Below are 20864 nucleotides of genomic sequence, written 5' to 3' on the forward strand. Positions count from 1 at the left end.
ATACTCATTTAATGAGGGCACTCTGGTTGGCACTAATCATAGACACACTTATGGGACATGGCTGGAAAATGCGCCAACATTTTAAAGGACACATACCTCATACTGGAGGCTGCAACGTATCACTCTGTATCAGCATATAGCGGGATATGCTGCCTGAACCCCGTTACAGAGAACCGGGGAAACCGGCAGGAGCTTCCCAGGGGGCAGAGCACTCCCTGAAGACGGTGGTGCTGCCACCGCCCCTGTACAGGAAGCTCCAGTGACAGAACTGTCCGTATATGATCATCTCTGGGGCTTCCTAACGTATATCGGTCACAAATGCCATACAGCGGCATCCCTTACCCATAGGCTTCTATGCTAAAAAAAAATAAAAAAAAGTCCATCATTCTAATGGAGCCCTATGGACACGTTTTCCCATTTACATCGGGAGATTTCCCTTCGTACACTCTAAAACGTATGGCAGAAATGAGATGTGGACAGGGCCTTGTAAATACTTTTGTCACGCAGAAAAAAAAAAAAATCTGCCTCAAAATTACTTCAGGAATGAGATTTTGAATTGCCAGCGTTTTTTTAAATGCTTTTTTTTTTGCAGAGGTTTTCTTTTTAGGCTTTGAATCGAATGCAAAAAGAAAGTTCTAAACAAGCGCCACAGATTTTGTTTTTTCTGGCCGCGAACAGCCAACCACATATGCAGGTTGTACTCCCATATAAAAGTATGAGAGTACGTCCGTAAAAAGCAAGATAGAACGTGTCCTATCTTTTGCGGAGCTTCTCTACGTCACAAACACCTGCTCGTAAATATACGGGAAGGTGTCCGTGGGCAATAGAAATAAACGGGTCCGTAATTACGGATGAATTCTACTTTCGTGTGCATGGGGCCTAAGGCCCTGGTCACGCAGTTTTTTGCAGGAAGTTTTCAACCGCTACCATCGAAGCTAATGCAAGGCAAAAAAAAATCTGCGAAACGCACTCGGAAAACATCAAGGACATGCCCCCACCCCAAAAAAACCCGCCTCTGCCTACTATTGAAATCGATGGGAGATGCTGTCGGACGATTTTTGGCAGTGATTCTGACGCAGTTTCCGTGTGTGTTAACTGGGCCTAAAGCCAACGGAAAGAAAAAAAGCCTTTGCCTACCATTAAAATCTATGGTGGCTATTTGGGTGTTTCTTGGCGCTGATTCCTATGTGGTTTTCATCTGACTTGCCAGCCTTAAAAATCCATCAAAAATGGTTGTGTCTAAGGGTATGTTCACACGACCTATTTTCAGACGTAATTCAGGTGTTTTACGCCTCGAATTACGCCTGAAAAGACGGCTCCATAACGCCCGCAAACATCTGCCCATTGCCTGCAATGGGTTCTACGATATTCTGTTCCCACGAGCCTTTATTTTACGCGTCGCTGTCAAAATACGGCACGTAAAATGACAGCTCGTCAAAAGAAGTGCAGGACACTTCTTGGGACGGTTTTGAAGCCGTTTTTCCATAGACTCTATTGAAAATGGCTCCAAAACCGCGAGTTGCTCAAAAAACTTCTGAAAATCAGGGGGTTTTCCCTTTGAAACCGCTCCGTATTTTCAGACGTATTTTGTTTATCGTGTGAACGTGCCCGAAGGAGTCGTAAATTGCCACATGTTTACTAGACGAACGCCTTTTTGTGGTACATGTATGTCAGATATGATGGGTCTCTTTGCCATGCGTCAAACATATTTCAGGTGTGCCATTCTGAGAACACATTTTGGTAACTACAATAGAGGGGGGATATAGATATGGGTACCCCCATCGATGTACCTCATATTATCCTAGTACGATACATCATGTCCCCAGGGGAGCTTTCCCCCCTCAATATAACAGATGTTCAGACATGTTATAACTTGCTCTATAGGGGAGATGTCTACCTGAAATATTTCAAAACACACTCTGCCTCAGAGACATTGGGCCTTGTTGTTCATAGCAACCAATCAGAGCTTAGCTCTTTTGTTCTAACCTTCACTGGAAAAATGAAAGCTGAATTCTGATTGGTTGCTATGGGCAACAGGTCTGAGGCAGTTTTTATACACAAGGCCCAATGCGAATAATAAAATGTCTTCCTCCTTGTTACCTCAGACATCTGTGCAGAACTAGTAATTGAACAAGACAGACCTTCCATAGTGAAACAATTGGGGAGATATATCAAAACGTGTGCAAAGGTTAAAGTGGAGTAGTTGGCAACCAATCATGTCGTTGCTTTCATTTTCCAAAGGGCCTCCGCAAAATAAGGTGGCATTTCGCTTGGTTGCCATGGGCTGCTACTGGACATTTCCTTTGTACAGAAATATTGAGACTGTATCCCATTAAAAATTGCCAACATCTAATGGCCCAGCTCTGTAATCTAATGGTGCCACAAAAAGTATATTCAGCTTTTTCCCCACACATTCGTTTGTACAAAATAAAAGAGTTCTGGACATTGGGAAAGACTTACTAAGCAAAATGCACCAGAATTTGCAATCAAATTGCGCCCAAAAAAATATGGCGTTCATACCATGCACCAGATTTATTGTGCGTTTTGGGCACGTTTTGTAAAGGGTCCAGAAAAGGGGACATAACCAAGTGTAAATAAACGCATCAAATGTATTAATGACCAGCACCATTTCTTTTTTGACTAAAAATATATTGGTGTAAAGGAAGTCAACCAAAAGCATGAGAAAAATAAAAAGAGGTCTTTGATAAATTTGGCGCAGTTTTAGCCTGTCTAGTTTTATGCCGTCTAAATTTAGCACAGTGTTAGACAAAGGGGCAGATTTATTATGAACCGTGGCGGTTCCCGGGAAGACGGTTTTTATGGGTGCGGTTTTCTTAATTGAAACCAATGGGAGATACTGCATCAAAACCATGACAATAAGGGCAAGTAACAAAATAAATATGTATATTTTACACACAAAAACACATTAACAGGAAAACTAACCTGGGTATCCATTGCAACCAATCTTACGGTTCATCCGGCGCAGTATTGTGGCTTCCGTTATGGGTCCTTCAGACCAAAAATAAATCAGCTCTACAGTGTGAGGACCCCAAACACCACCTTATATCTCAGTTTCCCGTAAGTTTGGTCATGGCGGTTGCGGGTGCGGTTTTGGTGATATAAGTCACTCCAGTACAGAGGAAAAGCAACACAAATCTCACTAAACATGCCTCTTTTTTAATGAAATATATTACAATTTTGAAAAATCTAAAGACAGGGACTGTTCTATAATATAAAGGACATCGGGGGAGGGAAGGGGTGCAAAATTTAGATGGAAAGTGGGCATTGTATGGCCGCTCTGCTACCGGTTAAAAGGTCTTCTATATTCCTATACATGTTATAGATAAGTGTAGAGGTTCCCTATAGCAATCACCGCACTAATTTACAATGACGGGTATGAATAGATTAGTAGCCATTGGTACCACCTTCACTAGCTCCAACGAGGAGACCATTGGGTAGTACATTAGATTACTGTAGCCAAGCAATATCCCATCATGGCAATTGTGGCAGCACCATAAGGCTATGTTCACACGGAGTATTTTGACGAGTTGTTTGACGCGGAAACCGCGTCACAAAACTCGTCTAAAACGGCCCGAAAATGGCTCCCATTGATTTCAATGGGAGGCGTCGGCGTCTTTTTCCCACGAGCAGTAAAACTGCCTCGCGGGAAAAAGAAGGGACATGCCCTATCTTCGGGCGTTTACGCCTCTGACCTCTCATTGACTTCAATGGGAGGCAGAGAAAGCGTATTTCGCTGTGTTTTATGCCCGCGGCGCTCAATGGCCGCGGGCGAAAACGCAGCGAAAATCTGCCTCAAACTTCCAAACGGAATTTTGAGGCAGATATTCCTCCTGCAAAATACTCCGTGTGAACATAGCCTTAAAGCCTGTCATTTTGCTTTAATTTTTACATCACGTCTTATGCTCCAGTCACTTTCAAAGCTGTACTCACAATATGGCTGATTTCTGATTTCCCCAATCAATCAGTTTTGAAGATCTCGTATTTTACTGCTGCCCCTGCTGGTTCAGTGCATCGTTGTGCATAGTGTACTGTGTGGTCATCTATTCAAACATTTTTTTCCACCCATAAACGTTAATGGAAAAAAAAGATATACAAAATATATGAAATGTGTTTGATTTGAAAGGTAAGGCTGGGTTCACACACCCTATTTACGGACGTAATTCGGGCGTTTTAGCCTCGAATTACGGCCAAAAATACGGCTCCAAAGCGTCGGCAAACATCTGCCCATTCAGTCGAATGGGGTTACGATGTTCTGTGCGGACAGTCATTTTTTTTACGCGCCGCTGTCAAAAAACACGCCCGCGTCAAAGAAGTGCCGGTCACTTCTTGAGACATAAATGGAGCCGTTCTCCATTGACTCCATGGAAAAACAGCTCCAATTACGTCCGTAATAGACGCAGCGAAAAGCGCCTGCACATGCCATTACGTCTGAAATTCCGGAGCGGTTTTCTCCTGAAAACAGCTCCGTAATTTCAGCCGTAACGGAGTCTGCCGTGTGAACATACCCTAAATGTGAATCATTAGGTTTGCACAGCTGTAACAGATTCCAAGCAGAAACCAGTATAATGCTGCTTTAACTGTGAGCGGAGTATAAACCAAGATCCATGCGAAATAATCAATACAAAAAACTCTTAGGGTATGTTCACACGGCCTATTTTCGGCCCGTAAACGCCCGAAAAATCGGAAGCAGAACGCCTCCAAACATCTGCCCATTGATTTCAATGGGAAAAGGGCGTTGTGTTCCGACGAAGCGAAAAATAAGTGCAGGACACTTCTTGGGACGTTTTTGGAGCCGTTTTCCATAGACATATTGAAAAAAGCTCCAAAAACTGCCGTGAAAACCGCGAGTGGCACAAAAAACGTCTGAAAATCAGGAGTGGTTTTCTCTTGAAAACAGCTCCGTATTTTGAGACGTTTTTGACTCTGCGTGTGAACATACCCTTACATTACCGGCACTACTTACATTGTTTCTAGGCATGGACATAATCCTAGGGATCAAGTTTTTGTTTTATCTCAATCTTGTGTCCCCACTGCTAAAGGGAATCCATAATATAAATTACCCCCCCACCCCCAAATAACCCATCCATGTAAACCATAGCAGATCGGAAGGGGGGGGGGGTCACATTCTGTTAAAGAAAATAACCCTGTCTGGGTTGGTGGCGCTAGAATAGGCAGTTACTCTAAATTTACATCCCCCGCACCTTTCCAAGAATTAAATATCGAACGAGGATACACTTAAAAAAAAATCCAGACATCGGCGCAGTAATTAAACTGTATGGGAAACCGGATCAACGAAAGAAGCAGAAGAAACATAAGAATTCAAACTGGTTTCATATTTGGCCAATATGTCGAGAACAACAGAAACAATAATAAGACCATGTATTCAATGAATGAGCTAGAAACTTGTATGCGAGGAATATGGTTTTGGCAATGGATACAAATTGCTTAGTGGCCAGAGTTTTTTTTTTAGGGGGTCTGGCTACTTCCAATGAAGTAAAGCTGCCTGTCAGAGTGCAGCCACACGTCATGTATTTGCCTTGTATTTCCGCTGCGTAAAAATTGAGAAATCGTTTGCGGAATATTTTTTCATTTTTAAGGGGGTTGTCGCAGAATCGACCACCACTTGCCGCTCCATAACAGAAGTCTAAGGCCTCATGCACACGACCGTAGTGTTTTTCTGGTCCGCAAATTCCAGGACCGTGTTCCGTGAAATGTCATCCGCAGTTCATCCGTATGTCCTCCGCAGTTCATCCGTATGTAATCCGCAAAATGCGGATGAAAAATAAAAAGCCTAGGTAAAACATGATGACGACAGAACTCATTCCCGGTCGTCGCCTAGCAACACTTCCGCAAATCCGCAAAACTGCGGATGACACACGGCGGTGTATCCGCAATTTCCACGGGCCCATTGACTTCTATTGGCATGTCCGCACCGCATTTGCGGCCCATAATAGGACATGTCCGTAGTTTCTGCGGCACGGATGTGCGGACATGCGGAGAGCCGTGAAAACACGGATAGTGTGTATGGGCCCATAGAAATGAATGGGTCCGCAATTTACCCGTGGATTTGCGGTTGAATTGCGGACGCAAAAACACGGTCGTGTGCATGAGGCCTAAGGGCATGACAGACACAGCAGAGTACAGCGCCGGGTTGTTTCTGTCAGTCCCATAGAATGGAGCCGTGGGCCCGCGCTCGATAGCCGCTCCATTGAAATTTTTCCTTACTGCAGTCAGGAGGAACGGGGAGTTTGGGACCCTCGTTCAGAAGAAGATCAGTGGTGAGGCCCCCCAGAAATCAGACAGTTATCCCTTACATAGGTGACAATTGTCGATTCTGGTATAACTCCTTTAAGGCTTCATTCACACATTGCAAATTTGGTTTATATTTTTCACCAGTATTTTGAAGTCCAAACCAGGACTGGTTTTAAATACAGGGAAAATTCTGACTTGATGCAAAATAATGACCAAATCTGCAGTGAGTGAATGAGGCCTTTAATGATATACAGCTATACAAAAGGGACCAGTAAACCAAAAGTAAAAAAAAAAACTAAAAAGAGACAGGGATTCTTGTAAACTCCCTGTCCGTGATCCCATTGAAAACAAAAACACGACAGACGGCCTCTCCCCGGCATGAAATGGCTGATAACAGGGAACAATAGATTGTATTCAACTGCACAGCAAAAGGAGATTACTCTAGATTTAGCGTCCCTTTAAGTACGTGACATCACAGCACAAGCTTGCTTTGATTGACCGGACCCTTTAGAAGCACAAAGATGGGGGTCATGCAGAGTCCAGAAAAAAAAAATACGCAGCGCCAACACCAGGCAGATACAGAATTAAATAATTAACCAGAGAATGGCACTCCAAACAGGAAAACATGGTTCTAGAACCGTTCTCATCCCAGTACTGCACACAGCGTCCCCCTTCCAGGGTTATGTCAAATCTCTTCAGAGCCAGAGGCCGAGCCTTGCATGGAGTTCACCGGCTTCTGGCTCTGAAATTCACATGAAAAATAGAAGCAAAAAAAAGAAGTGAAGCAGAGAGCGGAAGAAACGCTCCCCGAGAATCAATATACTGCATTGTGGAGGGTACGGAGTATCTTGAAACATTTTCTGAACCGGACGACTGAATGAGAGGTCCAACCAGCCGGTGTTATCCGTGGCCTTGGATGGTGGAGGCTCCTACGGTGCACTGCTGCGGTACTGCCATGCCACAGGACTCCGCTGGTAGAATACAAAGAGATGGTAAAAATAAAAGAAAATTGGGGGGGGATGGGAGAGATGATGTAGCAGGACTCTGCTTTATCCAGGACATTCTACAAGATTCCACGTGATGTATGGTCAGGAACTACCACTCCTTTTTCTTTTCGTCCATGGAGACCCCACCAGGTCCCAAGGCCACTACCAGGAGAAGTCCTCCGATGACAGACATGGTCTGAAAGAAGTCGTATTTTAGGAAGTCGTGCATGGGTTTGTAGGCTGGGACGCTCCAGAAAGCGTTGAAGTAGACGTTCATGGCAAAGAGCCAAACCACCAAGGTCAGGGCCGCCAACTTGGTCTTGAAACCGATAGCCACAAGGACGATTAAGGCTGTGCCGACAATGTTCTGTAGAATCTAAGGGGGCAAGAGAAGCACAAGAAGTAAAAGAAGAAATGGTGGTGGTGTGGCGGGGGAGTTACAATAATTGTTCCGACTTAAAGGGGCTCGCAGGATTAGAAAAAGGGGGGGGGGGGTGGTCGGCTTTTTTTTTTCTGCCAGAAACATCGCCACTTCTGTGTCTGATATCGCAGTGTATCCCCGTCCATGTGATCGGTGCTGAACTGCAGTAACAGAAAAAGCACTTGGCGCCGTTTCAGAGAAAAAAAAAAAAAAAAGCAGACCCCTTTTGGTGCCCTAGACAGAAGGATTGTTAACAACCATAAATAGTGAAGACCCCTAAAAGGGGTTTTCCTGCCAGGATATGCCATGGCTTCCTGAGCAGTCGAGTGGTATCCACACCGATAAGAACAGGTCAGAGGCCCCTTGACATTTTCTCTGCACCCGCCGTGACCAGGAGGTACCCTATACAATATGCCATCATGTAGCGGAAAACCCCTTTAATAATCACGTTCACATCTATGGCCACCTGCCTGTAAATCCAGCCCTTCTCAGAATACAGACAGAGTAGATACAACGGGACTTACAGAGAAGAAGCTTGCGTCAAAGTGGAGCAGGGTCATGAACATGAGGACGAGCAGCACGCGCCCCCCGAGCTGCATGTACTGCTTGGGGGAACTCTCACCCATGGTGGGCACTCCGGCAAACATGCTTTTTCCCTCTGACCGGGACTCCGCCAATAGTAGTAAGAGTCCTCCCCCTAGAGCCAGGTTCCTAGAGAAGAGACAACACCATTAGTTTATATTTACAGGGGGGAAAAAGCGCGTTCTGAGTAGGAGGGTGTGAATTAAAATACTCCAGGTTTTTTTTCTCCGCACTCTAGAACGTTCTCCTCACTGGACAGAGTACACAGAAACCAGTATGTTGTGTATTAGGGGGTGGGACAGGGGTCCGGTCAGGAGACAGTGGTCTGTTCAACTCAGAATACAGGGGGCTTTCATGACATCGTGATAATGTTGTATACATGTTTTTTTGTGGTGCCGAATAACAGCCTGATACACTACAGAGTAACAAATGGTATCCAGGCGTTCTAGAAACTAACAGGACTGTATCACTAGAGGTTTGTATAGTGATTTTTTTGTATTCGATATACAAACATACGTCAGATCTACTGCCCAAACATCATGTGAACAGATATACATTAGATTATCGCTGGCTGAACCTGCTGATTTCGGCGGGACAGGCCGACCAACATGTATGGGTATATCCCAACTCTCCCCCCGATGGCAGAGGTTGGTAAAGTGGGGGTGGGGGAAAACAGAACAATCAGGCATGCTGGTTTTCAACACGCCCAACCCTTTATCCTGTCAAGAGATACGGACTTATCCCCTCTCCCCATTGAGTACACATCTACGTTCGGTCAGGCCGAGCGTGCGTGTGGGGGGGGGGGTGGATCGTCCAATAGTTATCTAATGTGTATGGCCATCTTAAGATTCACAAAAAGCTTCAAAGGATGTCATCAGAACCGTGTATATAATAACCTGTACCAAAAGTGGACTCACACCTCTGCAGTGATACCCCCCTCCCCCCATCTACGAAACCTGGGTAACAACCAATAGCAGCCTGGCTATTTGCCACCCAACAGATTTTAAAGGGGTTGTCTCAGGACAACAAACCGTCCATGTGAACATCATACCCACTTGAGACTTTCCTCTACGGGCCAGAATGGAGCTGCTCTGTGGAATTTGGAGTGTCCACGAATTATATGGAAGGCCATTCATTTGACGGCCCAGGCACCGCTGGGGAAATGTATGCCTAGAAGCAGTTTCCCCCATACAATGAAATCGGCGCCACCCGTATCTTCGTTGTTCTCCTCCTCTGACGGAGCAAGACAACGGAAACGCCGAGGCTGGTGTGAACAGGCCCTTAGATATAGGACGTAGAGAGGTGGTTGGGTTTAGAAATGAATGCACCTACCTCATTAAAAACTTCAGGTCCCACAGGATACTGTACGCAATAGTCTAATGTAGAATAAAACATGGATTACACGTGCTGAATATCACAGTAATATAGAAGCTATTAATGTACACTATATATAGGGCATACCAATATGATGTATGAACGGTTAGGGTCTGACTGCTGGGACCCCACTCATTTATAAAACAAAAGGAGCCATTATAGTATATGGGCCATCCTGGGGTCTCCTTCAGAAATCTGGGTGTATACAGAAGAGAACAGCAGCCCCTTAGTTTTAGCGCTCAGTAGGGTCCCAGTCATTGGCATCTCCTGATCTTATATTAAATGGATATCCTATTTATGTGCCCTGGCTCTTAGTGGTGGTGAAACCCCTTTAACTGTAAATTAACCCATTAACGTCCACAGCACTTTTAGTCTTAAGAACTTAGATCATTTTTACACCTCGCATTACATTAGCCATAACTTTTTTTGTTTCTTTTAAATGGAACAAATCCTACTTTTTTTAGACATAGTTTTTGGGTTGCTATATGGTAGCATTTCATTTATACAATTTAAGTATGGGGGGGGGGGGGGACGGAGAAAAAAAAAAGCAATTCTGCCAATGTTTTTTAAAAATGTTTTACAGCGTTCACCAATAAAATTAATAGGAGGACATAACTTCGTTTTCCAGGTCAAGACGAATGTGGGGATGTATAACAAGTATATGAGAGCACCCTCTCTCTCGGCACTGTGATCTACATTGATTGTGGTGCATCATGGGTTTAACAACCGGGATCGGAGTTCTCTCTCGATCCCGGACGTTAGTGCTGAAGGGTGGCTGTCCATCACAGCCGTCCTTGAGCAGCTGATTGCACGATCACCAACATGTATGTGTGTGTGTGTGTGTGTGTGTGTGTGTGTGTGTGTGTGTGTGTGTGTGTGTATGTATGTATGTATGTATGTATATGTATGTATGTGTGTATGTATATGTGTGTGTATGTGGGTGTGTGTGTATGTGTATGTATGTGTGGGAAGGGGTTAAAGCAGATCTATGTATGTGTGTGTATGTATGTATGTGTGTATGTATGTATGTGTGTGTGTGTATGTGTGGGAAGGGGTTAAAGCAGATCTATGTATGTGTGTGTGTGTGTGTGTGTGTGTGTGTGATCTAACTGATGAAAAGGGTTGCCTTACGAAAGTGACCTGTCGATATGCCCGATCACGAACGCCATAGAGGTCCCCTCTCCTTTCTATGTGCCAGAGCAGAAAAAGGCTTAGTAAAAGCAGCTCTGGCGGACGCGGCTGACGATGTATTACACGGTCGGCCATTCATTTTAATAACTGGCAGAAGCCAAAACCCCTCAACATCTCACATCAAACATTCTCACCTGCATTGCTATAATTCCAAACAAACCAAAGCAGGCGTATTGTACAAAGTTCCGACTCAGGACCAGTATACAGCCCCCTGGAAGATACAGATAAAAGGTTAATATAGCAGGAATCAATAAAACATAAGTGAACCTACACTGGTTATTACATAGAAGTAGGAGCTCTGATAAAGCCCTGTCATTGCCCCACATACGTGTCAGCAGAATACAGGCTGCCGTTTATGGTGCAGCAGACACAAGACGTCCTAAAACAGTTTACGGACCGGTTGCTAGGAACGTGACCTCCCTGCTCCATTATGACATCTTTGCGATTAAGAGCGGGAGCAATTCCAACAATAGAAGTCCATTAGCGATTGGTTATATATGAATTTCCTCATTATTCAAGAGTAAGATGGTTCACCAAAGAGGAACCTTCCCTAAGAATTGGAGGATTTTGCATGACATAATGCAGCATCCAGTTATAAACCTCTTACTCGTCATACTTGTGTAACCTCAATGTGATCATTTGTGACCATCAGACTCACCCAGTTGCCCTATCAAGTTAATGAGGACAAAGATGGTGGCCAAAAAGTAGCCGCAGCTCCACGTGGCCTCTATGTAATCTCTCTGCTCGCTCCACTGGAACCACATGCGGATGCCATCTTCCAGGAACGTGCTGATGAGACAGAGACGAGCGATGTGCGGCAGGTACTGCTTCGTGACCCGCAGGAACTGCAGATAGAAAGCGGAAAAGTCAAAGAAGTTTTAAGGGTATTTACAAATTTAAAGGGGCAGTTTAATATTCGAGTGAACGCGGCGGTGTCATTTCTGGGATGCCAGGGTGACTTGGTAGTTGTCTTCATTCACTAGGAGGTGCAACGCGGGCCCAAAGCATGCCAGAAACTCCGAATCATGAGTTCTTGCGGGGCAAAGATGCCCCTTAGAATCTCGGCACGGCATCATTCCAGCCCCCCTGATCAGAACACGCAAGTGCATTTCATCTTAGTTTACACATACTAATATATATATACACACACACACACACACACACACACACATATATATATACACACCTAACCAGCAATCCCGAAAATTTGGGACCAGAATGCACTGCAGCAGCATTCAAACTTCCCAACTACAATTGTCGTGTTGTGTGAGGGAAGGGACAACAGCCTAGGCACAATTCTGGACCAGAGATGCGATTATCACTCAATAAGGGGAAGGCGAGAGGAAGGATTTGGGGTAAAGCTTTCACAATTGGTTCCCAAAACGGTTTAATCTATATGTAAAAAGATAGAAAAGTCGTCCATAACTGAGCAGAGTGCAGACAGTCCGCACAGCCGACCTTTACACACAACAGTAATGTCTACAGTGACGCAACATATTGTGAAAGTGAGAGGCATCAAAGGATGAGATCAGGCGTGTCGGGACCAATGGTGCCCAGACATATAATGATAAACCCCAGCAAGACTAGGGTCTGAGCTGTAATACCAGACACTGCCCACAGGCAAGAGGGGCGCTGGACTAAAATGTAACCTATTTATAGACGGTGTTAAAATGAAGAATTAAATGCATGCAGAAGGGTCACATCCACTACAAGCAACTGCAATACAAAGGGTTAGGTTGCATCGGCTTCGTGGTACACTGGCAGTCCCATGAAAGCCGAGATTCACGTTTCGCAGTCAGAACATACAAGAAAGTCCAGCTCAGTTTTCACTGTGACACATGAATATAAATATAGTAGATTTACTAATACTAGGATAGCTAAAAGCAGGTACACCAGTCAGAATGAGCAGTGTAATGTGAACCGTACCCCCCACCAGGGTATATAAATATAGTGGAAACAGTCAGTTTTGTCAGACACTCCCTTAAAAGTTTAGCGAAGCTCCTACAATGCAGGGGACAGTTAGTTTTCCCCGCGGTTACTGTAGAGCGCATGGTGTAAAGACTATATGGTGCTGGTGTGGAAGCCATAGAAAACTTAAAGGGGTTGTCGAGATTGGAAAAAAAATAAATGGTGGACTGAATGGGGCAGGGATGCAATACCAAAACGGTAAATTTGTTTGGTGCGTTATTCGGTGTGGTTGTTTTTTTTTTGTTTTTTTTAACCGCAACTGCATTGAAAAACGCACCAAATCGCATGTCGTTTTTGGATGCGGTTTCAACTGCAACGTTTGAATGGACCCATACATCAGTGGTGACAATGCCCCTACTAGCGGACACGTCATATTATCACGCCATCACAATCGGCTCCACTTCAAGGCCGGGGGCAGGTCATGTCTCGGGCTATTTTCATCCGCGTAGCGTAGTCTATGTATATGACGGAAAACACACACTCAGCATGCTCTAATACTTAGCACTCTGCCGGCCTCTAAAACTAACCGCAGCTGCCTGGAAGAGAAGGAAGAAGGAAAACGTAAGAACGCATTGAAACACATGGACGCAAAAGGTTTAAAGTGGTTGTGCCCTTTCCGGAGATCCTGGTTTCATAAAGGCATATTTAGCAATATTTAAAGGGGCAAGATTAGTGGGACCCAGAGTTATGTCATCCTGAGCCTCCTGGTTCATGCATATCTGCCGACTATACAGATTTGAATTCCAAGCGACCAACCCCTATAAGTACTGCATTGGCCGCTGTTAGTGGTTGTCACTTCGCACCGCTTATTAACGTAGAAGACCAAGATCACTCAGAAACGGAGGAGAGATTCATTTACTGCAGAGGTGCCTTCAGCTGGTCATAGACACAAGATTTATTTTTTTTAGGCGGATCCTGGCAAAATTCTCCAGAAAAAAAAACCCTGATGTCTATGTAAACAGTGGGACGATCCCCTCAAAGTCACTAAAACAAGGGCCAGACAGGTTGTTTTTCAACAGTTTGGCTTTATTTCCCCTGAGATAAGCATCATCGGCCTTCAGGCGGCTGCTTATCTGTCCAACCGAGTCGAGCGGCCGTGTCGATCTGGACCAGTCACCCATGTAACCCTACAACACCATATGGCTCATGCTCTCGCTTTCTATAGCAGATCCCTAAATGTACTGTTAACTGTAGCCACGTAAACACAATCTGGCACACCCAGCGCCGATTCAACACTCAGACTCCTACGGTCACTTTATTTTTACGGCAAAGCATAAAAAAAAAAGTTAGAAAACAGCCAAAGTGTCTCATTAATGCAGCGAAAGAGATAGCGAGTCCGCGTGTTACCAGGAAACCGCCATGATGAACATCTGCCGAGCTTCAACACAGATAAAGAAGAAGTATTTAGCGACAGACAAGTTAACCCTTGCCAGTTCTTCACAGATAAGCCTGCGACTCCAGATACAACACGCGGTGGAACATTTTTCTAACCTTCTAGACTAGTGGTTATGCCGTGGTCCCTTGGCACGTGATAGGGGTCCCCCTATTTGGGACCCTCATCTATAAGAAGAGCTACAAAGAACATCTCTTCCTCTAGAGGACCCAACATGTCCATATATTATATGGAAAGCCCACTGATTTCAATGAATACTGTGTAATGCTTCATTTTCCCAGTGGTGGCGCTGCAGGAAAATACAACACTTTCTGTTGGATTCCTTCATAAATAAGTTGATCACTGGGGATCCGAGCAGCGGGACACCCTGTAATCCGATTATTGTCAGGGGACCCTTCTAAGAAGAAGCAGAGAAACCCCAGTCCTGTCCTATAGAGATCAAACCTCTGACACGGCTCTGAGATTTCCGTTACTGGAAATCAGACACGGCATGCGAAGGCTCTGTGCACACTATGTTTTGGCCCTACGTCTAGGAAAGCTCCAGACCTATATGCTAAACGGGTCCATAGGGCTATATTAGCCCAACACTGGCCAAAAGAGTGTTTTTTTGGACTCCGGCGGGCTGGTATGCGTCAGTATACCTTTTTCGGAGGATGGAACAGTGTAGTAGACTACGCTTTTCCAGCTCGAGGGATCCCACCAAAAACCATTTCCCACGCAGTAAGTGTATGTGCATGTATATTATTTAAACATGGGAGTCTATGGGTGACTAAATGTATACCGGTGATGTATGGCATACGTCAAAGTATACATCATGTGCCTTTTATGACTTATAAGTTAAACGGATACCCTTATAATCTATGGGCGACATATGCATTAGAAGGATGCCGAAGGCCCCGTGCCCGTAATCACAAGCTGCAATTGCAGGCACGGCCGGCCACAGACAGCCGCGCCAATTCTCAGCCTGTGCTTCCATACAAAGTATAGGAGCACGACCCGTAAAATGCAAAAGATAGGACACGTCATATCTTTTGCGGTCCACTTCTACCGCCCGGAAACCTTCCCGTAAAAAGACGGGAATGTGTCCATGGACAATAGAAGTGAAAGGGACTGTAATTGCGGTCCACAATTACAGACGATTTTTACGGTCATGTGCATGGGGCCTAAGGGTATGTTCACACGCAGTGTTTTCAGACGTTTTTCGGGCAGTAAACATCATGAAAAATCCGAAGCAGAACGCCTCCAAAGCTCAAAATGGTGCTGTTCTGACGGGTCGTTTTTCAAAACGGCCGCGTAAAAAAAAATGGCCGTGAAAAAGACGTGCATGTCACTTCTTCAGCCGTTTTTCATAGACTCTATAGAAAAACAGCCGTAAAAAACGCGAGTGGCTTAAAAAAAAAAAAAAAAAAAAAAAAAAAAAAGGCTGAAAATCAGGAGCTGTTTTTCCTTGAAAACAGCTCTGTATTTTGAGAAGTTTTTTATTTTGCGTGTGAACATGGCCTAACAGTGTCATGTGTCATCCATTACCCACAGACTAGAATAGTATCCATCGCGTGAACAGGGTCACCAGAGTTCATCACATATACGTTTAATGTCTCCATATCAAGCTCTATGGTGACGAAACACAGCCTAGGTTTAACATATATGTCGAGAGCTTTTCCCAGTGTATACAATAGATATAGGCGAAAAATGGGATGTGAACAGGGCCTAAGAAAAAGGTCCATTCACTGGGAACAAGTGGTAGTCGGAGTTCTCAGACTTGACCAATGTGATCTCCTAACATGATCTATGTAGATCACTTAGACTGGATTTCCCCTTTAACTGGTGTCACGCAGCACAACCAAGATGGCTGCTACTACCAGAAGTAGGGTGGGGGAGCGACCACAGTAATATCCAAGATTAAGAGACGGTATAAATGTCTCGGTTTCCCTATTATCGCAATGTCACATGACTTTAGTTTACAGGAAACATAGGCCTCATTTATCAAACTGTCTAGCAGTAAAACGTTTTTTGTTGCCCATAGCAACCAATCAGAGCGAAGCCTTCATTTTTTTGAGCAGTTTAAAGAAATGAAAGTTGATCTCCGATTGGTTGCTATGGGCAACAAGGACAGTTTTGATAGAGGAGGCCCATTGTCCATCTTGTACCCAGTACCCTTACCTGCGCCAAGAAACTTCTACGGATAATAACGATAATGAGCAGCTGGGAATTCAGACCAGACGTTCAATTACAGCAAACATTAGTATACAGTTAATCAACTAAACCTACACTACGTGTACAAAAGACACTGTATAAATACACCCCCTGATGAGAAGGATCACACATGACAGGCACAAACAAGTGTCAGGTTCCACGCCGAACCACAACCTGGCAAGTGCGCCCGCACTGACGGAAGCTTTATAGGAGGGCACAGTAATAAAACTAGTATTACCATGTAATTGTGAATGTAAATCCTGCTATGTAATGGAGTCACTTGTAATAGATACGAGAGTTCTCAAAACTTTTGCAAAGGAAAAGTTCAGTAATTGCCTATAGCAACCAGTCAGATTGCTTCTTTCATTTTCAAAAGGTCCTATGAAAAATGAGTGCTTGAACCGGATTGGTTGCTATGGGTAACTGTTCCGTTTATCTTTTGCACCAGGTTTGATACCTCCCCCCCAGTGTTCCCAGACACGTGTGTTTACCATTATACTGGTAATAATGTGATACTGGCAGAGGACTACATGGTGAGAGGACCACTATCCTGATTATTGGGGTCATGCCAGGATAATTGGCAGCAGAGGGGGAAAACGGACAATGTGCTGCCCCCTTACTATCACCTCACACATTGAAGAGAAGGGCTTCTGGAACTAAAGATGCCCTGATACTGTATACCCATCTTGGCCCATATTATGTCACCAATTAGACCATGAAACTATAAAGTGGGCACTGCCGTGATCGTATAACCAGCTGATGGCATGTGCTCACACACATATCATTGCCCTGATACTACAACCAACGCCAATATACGATAACCAATTATGCCCGGATACTATATATACACCAATCCATGCCCATATACTACATACAGAGCACTGCCCTGATGCCATACACACTCTTCAATGTCCAGATGCCACAAACCAATAATACTAAACAATCCATATACTATACCCAATTCTGCCAATACTATACTCAATGATGCTGTGACACTATATACATACTCACACATCAGTGCCAAGATACTATACCCAGTGGTGCACTATATTCACCGCAGAGATTTTTTTTTGGGGGGGGGGGGGAATTGGTATGGGAAGCACTGCAGACAACGACGCCTTGGTACTATACGTATATCAATGCCCAGATGCTATAGCAGAATATGCCCTATAGTCACAGCCCTGCTCTGATACTATATACCCATTTATCCCCAATGATGCCCTGGTGCTATATACACATGAATCCCTGGATACTATACCCAATGATGCCCTATATACTACAAACACGTAGCTTTCCCGATGATATACACACACTGGTACCCTGGCACCATACATACACACTTGAACCCCAATTTGATATACAGACTAATGCCCTGCCAACCCATACAAAACACTGGACAAATTCATCGCCAATTAATCACTTTGACAAGTTGAATTGATTCGCCAAATGTATCCTGAAGGTGCTTGGCCTGATGAAGACGCAAGTCCTGCGTCGAAACGCGTAGCCCACCAATATATCCATTTCGATTACTACACTCATCCTTTTACACGTTCTATTGGTCCATATTTTCCACATAAAAATCTCCTTGCCTGATATCCTGAAGGTGGGCAGACTGCAAACCTGTTCACAAACCGGGCACAGAAATTCGCTCCTTGTAATATGTTCCCATTCAGTGTGACAGATGTGATAATCCGTCTACCCGAACAGTCTCCACTCCTTGTCCCATAAGCTAGCACTCACTTCTCTGTAGCTCATAGAATAACATACGCTACTTTACCTGGAGAGAAAAAGACCAGAGCCCATCTGTAGTGGGTGGCATACATTAAGAGACAACCTGGTTACTACAGCGGGCATCATATTCCAAAGTGCTGCCAATAATGAATCACTGCGTGATGTGAACGAGGAGACGTTCTGACACTTGCTCTTTATTACATGGTGGTTGTCTGAGAGCAACTGGTAACCTCTATGTGCCCATGCCTTGTATCAAACATCTAGTCACGAACGAATGCCAACCTAGGAGCACCCATTAATCAAGTCTGGGATTTTTCCATCCTCATAAGAGAAAAGTGGCACTCAGCACAGATGCCACTAAGATTTCAGAGAAGGTAGCAGCCATAGAACTTACTGGATGTACCACGCTCTCCAGAATGGTGGGCAGGAACAGGGTGCAAGGAGCAATGGCTCGGGGGCACTGGTTGCCCTCTCTTTAGCTATTTGACTGCAGCCCTCTGCTGTCAAACATTATGTTATAACAGGTGGCAGGTCTTGTGTACCCATACCCAGTCACTACAATGTATGCCAACCTCTTTACTTTCAGCAAGTACCTACAATAGGTGGCAGACCCCCTATACCCACAGCATGATCACCATCTTCTTGCACCCTCACATGGCACTACAATGGATCCAAGTCACTCCATACCGACACCTTACAATTACAATGGACGGCACCCTCGGTGAGTCTCTCCAATGCCAGTTTCTCTTTGCCCTCTAATTGCTACTACAAGGGACGTTAACCACTCCATGCCCTCACCCAGTCACTGCAATGGATACCAGCATCTCTACACCTCACCAGACACTACAATACCTGGCAGACTCTCCGTGCCCTCATCTGTACAGTAAATGCCAACCTGTCACTAGTAAGATGTGGGTACCAGCTGGCAGCCATAGTAAGAGGCACAGATCTCCTCCAAGAGATAACAGGGCGTCTGGGATACGGTGCCTCTGCTGGGTTATCTGCGCCCACACACGTACCAGCCGTGCACGGGATAACACTTGGCATAGAGGGGGTGTCGGCCTGCTGGGTGGCCGCACAGCTCTGCAGTGATAAGTCCTGGGGGCAGTGGCATAAGCCAACGTGTCACGTAACCGGGGCCCCCACTGCTGCCAGAGCCCCGCTCCATGTGTCTGTAGAGCGCCGGGCCGCTACATGTGCTGGATCCGGGGAGCGCGGGCTGCGGCCCCAGGACGAGCTCGGTTTGGCGCCAGGCGCACGGGACGGGGCACCAGTGTCTCACCTGATCCGCGAAGTCCTCGGCGGCGCCCATCATGTCGTTGTTCCCCATGATCAGTGCCGGTGTCGGGCTGAGTCTCGGCCCCTCCTCCCCGGACAGCAGCTGCTACTCCCCGGCCTGCCACGTAGGCCAAGCCTTAAAGGGCCGAACACAGGAGAGGCGGAGAGACACGGGAGGAGGGAAGTAAGAGGAGGGGGCAGCGGGGCGGCAGTAATACAGGAGAGGGCTAGATAGAGGGGGCAGTACTGCAGGACAGGGGTATAGAGAGGGGCAGTACTGCAGGACAGGGGTATAGAGAGGCGGCAGTATTGCAGAACAGGGGTATAGAGAGGGGACAGTACTGCAGGACAGGGTTATAGAGAGGGCAGGACAGGGGTATAGAGAGGGGGAGTACTGCAGAAAAGGGGTATAGAGAGGGGCAGGACAGCAGGACTGGTATAGAGAGGGGCAGTACTGCAGGACGGGTATAGAGAGGGGACAGTACTGCAGGACAGGGGTATAGAGAGGGGGCAGTACAGCAGGACAGGGGTATAGAGAGGGGCAGTACTGCAGGACAGGGGTATAGAGAGGGGCAGTACTGCAGGACAGGGGTATAGAGAGGGGGCAGTACTGCAGGACAGGGGTATAGAGAGGGGACAGTACTGTAGGACGGGTATAGAGAGGGGGCAGTACTGCAGGACAGGGGTATAGATAGGGGGCAGTACTGCAGGACAGGGGTAGTACTGCAGGACAAGGGTATAGATAGGGGGCAGTACTGCAGGACAGGGGTATAGAGAGGGGCAGGACAGGGGTATAGAGAGGGGCAGTACTGCAGAACAGGGGTATAGAGGGGGCAGTACTGCAGGACAGGGGTATAGAGAGGGGCAGTACTGCAGGACAGGGGTATAGAGAGGGGGCAGTACTGCAGGACAGGGGTATAGAGAGGGGACAGTACTGTAGGACGGGTATAGAGAGGGGGCAGTACTGCAGGACAGGGGTATAGATAGGGGGCAGTACTGCAGGACAGGGGTAGTACTGCAGGACAAGGGTATAGATAGGGGGCAGTACTGCAGGACAGGGGTATAGAGAGGGGCAGGACAGGGGTATAGAGAGGGGCAGTACTGCAGAACAGGGGTATAGAGGGGGCAGTACTGCAGGACAGGGGTATAGAGAGGGGCAGTACTGCAGAACAGGGGTATAGAGAGGGGGCAGTACTGCAGGACAGGGGTATAGAGAGGGGCAGTACTGCAGGACGGGTATAGAGAGGGGACAGTACTGCAGGACAGGGGTAGTACTGCAGGACAAGGGTATAGAGAGGGGGCAGTACTGCAGGACAGGGGTATAGAGAGGGGGCAGTACTGCAGAACAGGGGTATAGAGAGGGGCAGTACTGCAGGACAGGGGTATAGAGAGGGGGCAGTACTGCAGAACGGGTATAGAGAGGGGCAGTACTGCAGGACAGGGGTATAGAGAGGGGGAGTACTGCAGAAAAGGG

At 46.0% G+C, this 20864-nt stretch overlaps 1 protein-coding gene across 1 annotated transcript; it reads right to left on the reverse strand.

Moving 5' to 3' along the window:
• Nucleotides 1–3155: 3155 nt before the first annotated feature.
• Nucleotides 3156–19653, reverse strand: SURF4 (surfeit 4). The gene is made up of 6 exons (XM_075835073.1): nucleotides 19395–19653; nucleotides 11486–11672; nucleotides 10962–11038; nucleotides 9595–9638; nucleotides 8205–8391; nucleotides 3156–7635 (listed from the first exon to the last, which is right to left on the reverse strand). Exons 1-6 carry the CDS (start codon nucleotides 19440–19442, stop codon nucleotides 7369–7371), a joined length of 810 nt encoding a protein of 269 aa, XP_075691188.1. The 5' UTR covers nucleotides 19443–19653; the 3' UTR covers nucleotides 3156–7368.
• Nucleotides 19654–20864: the final 1211 nt, after the last annotated feature.

This window comes from Rhinoderma darwinii, chromosome 8 (assembly GCF_050947455.1).
Source record: "Rhinoderma darwinii isolate aRhiDar2 chromosome 8, aRhiDar2.hap1, whole genome shotgun sequence".
In the NCBI taxonomy this organism is placed as follows: domain Eukaryota; kingdom Metazoa; phylum Chordata; class Amphibia; order Anura; family Rhinodermatidae; genus Rhinoderma; species Rhinoderma darwinii.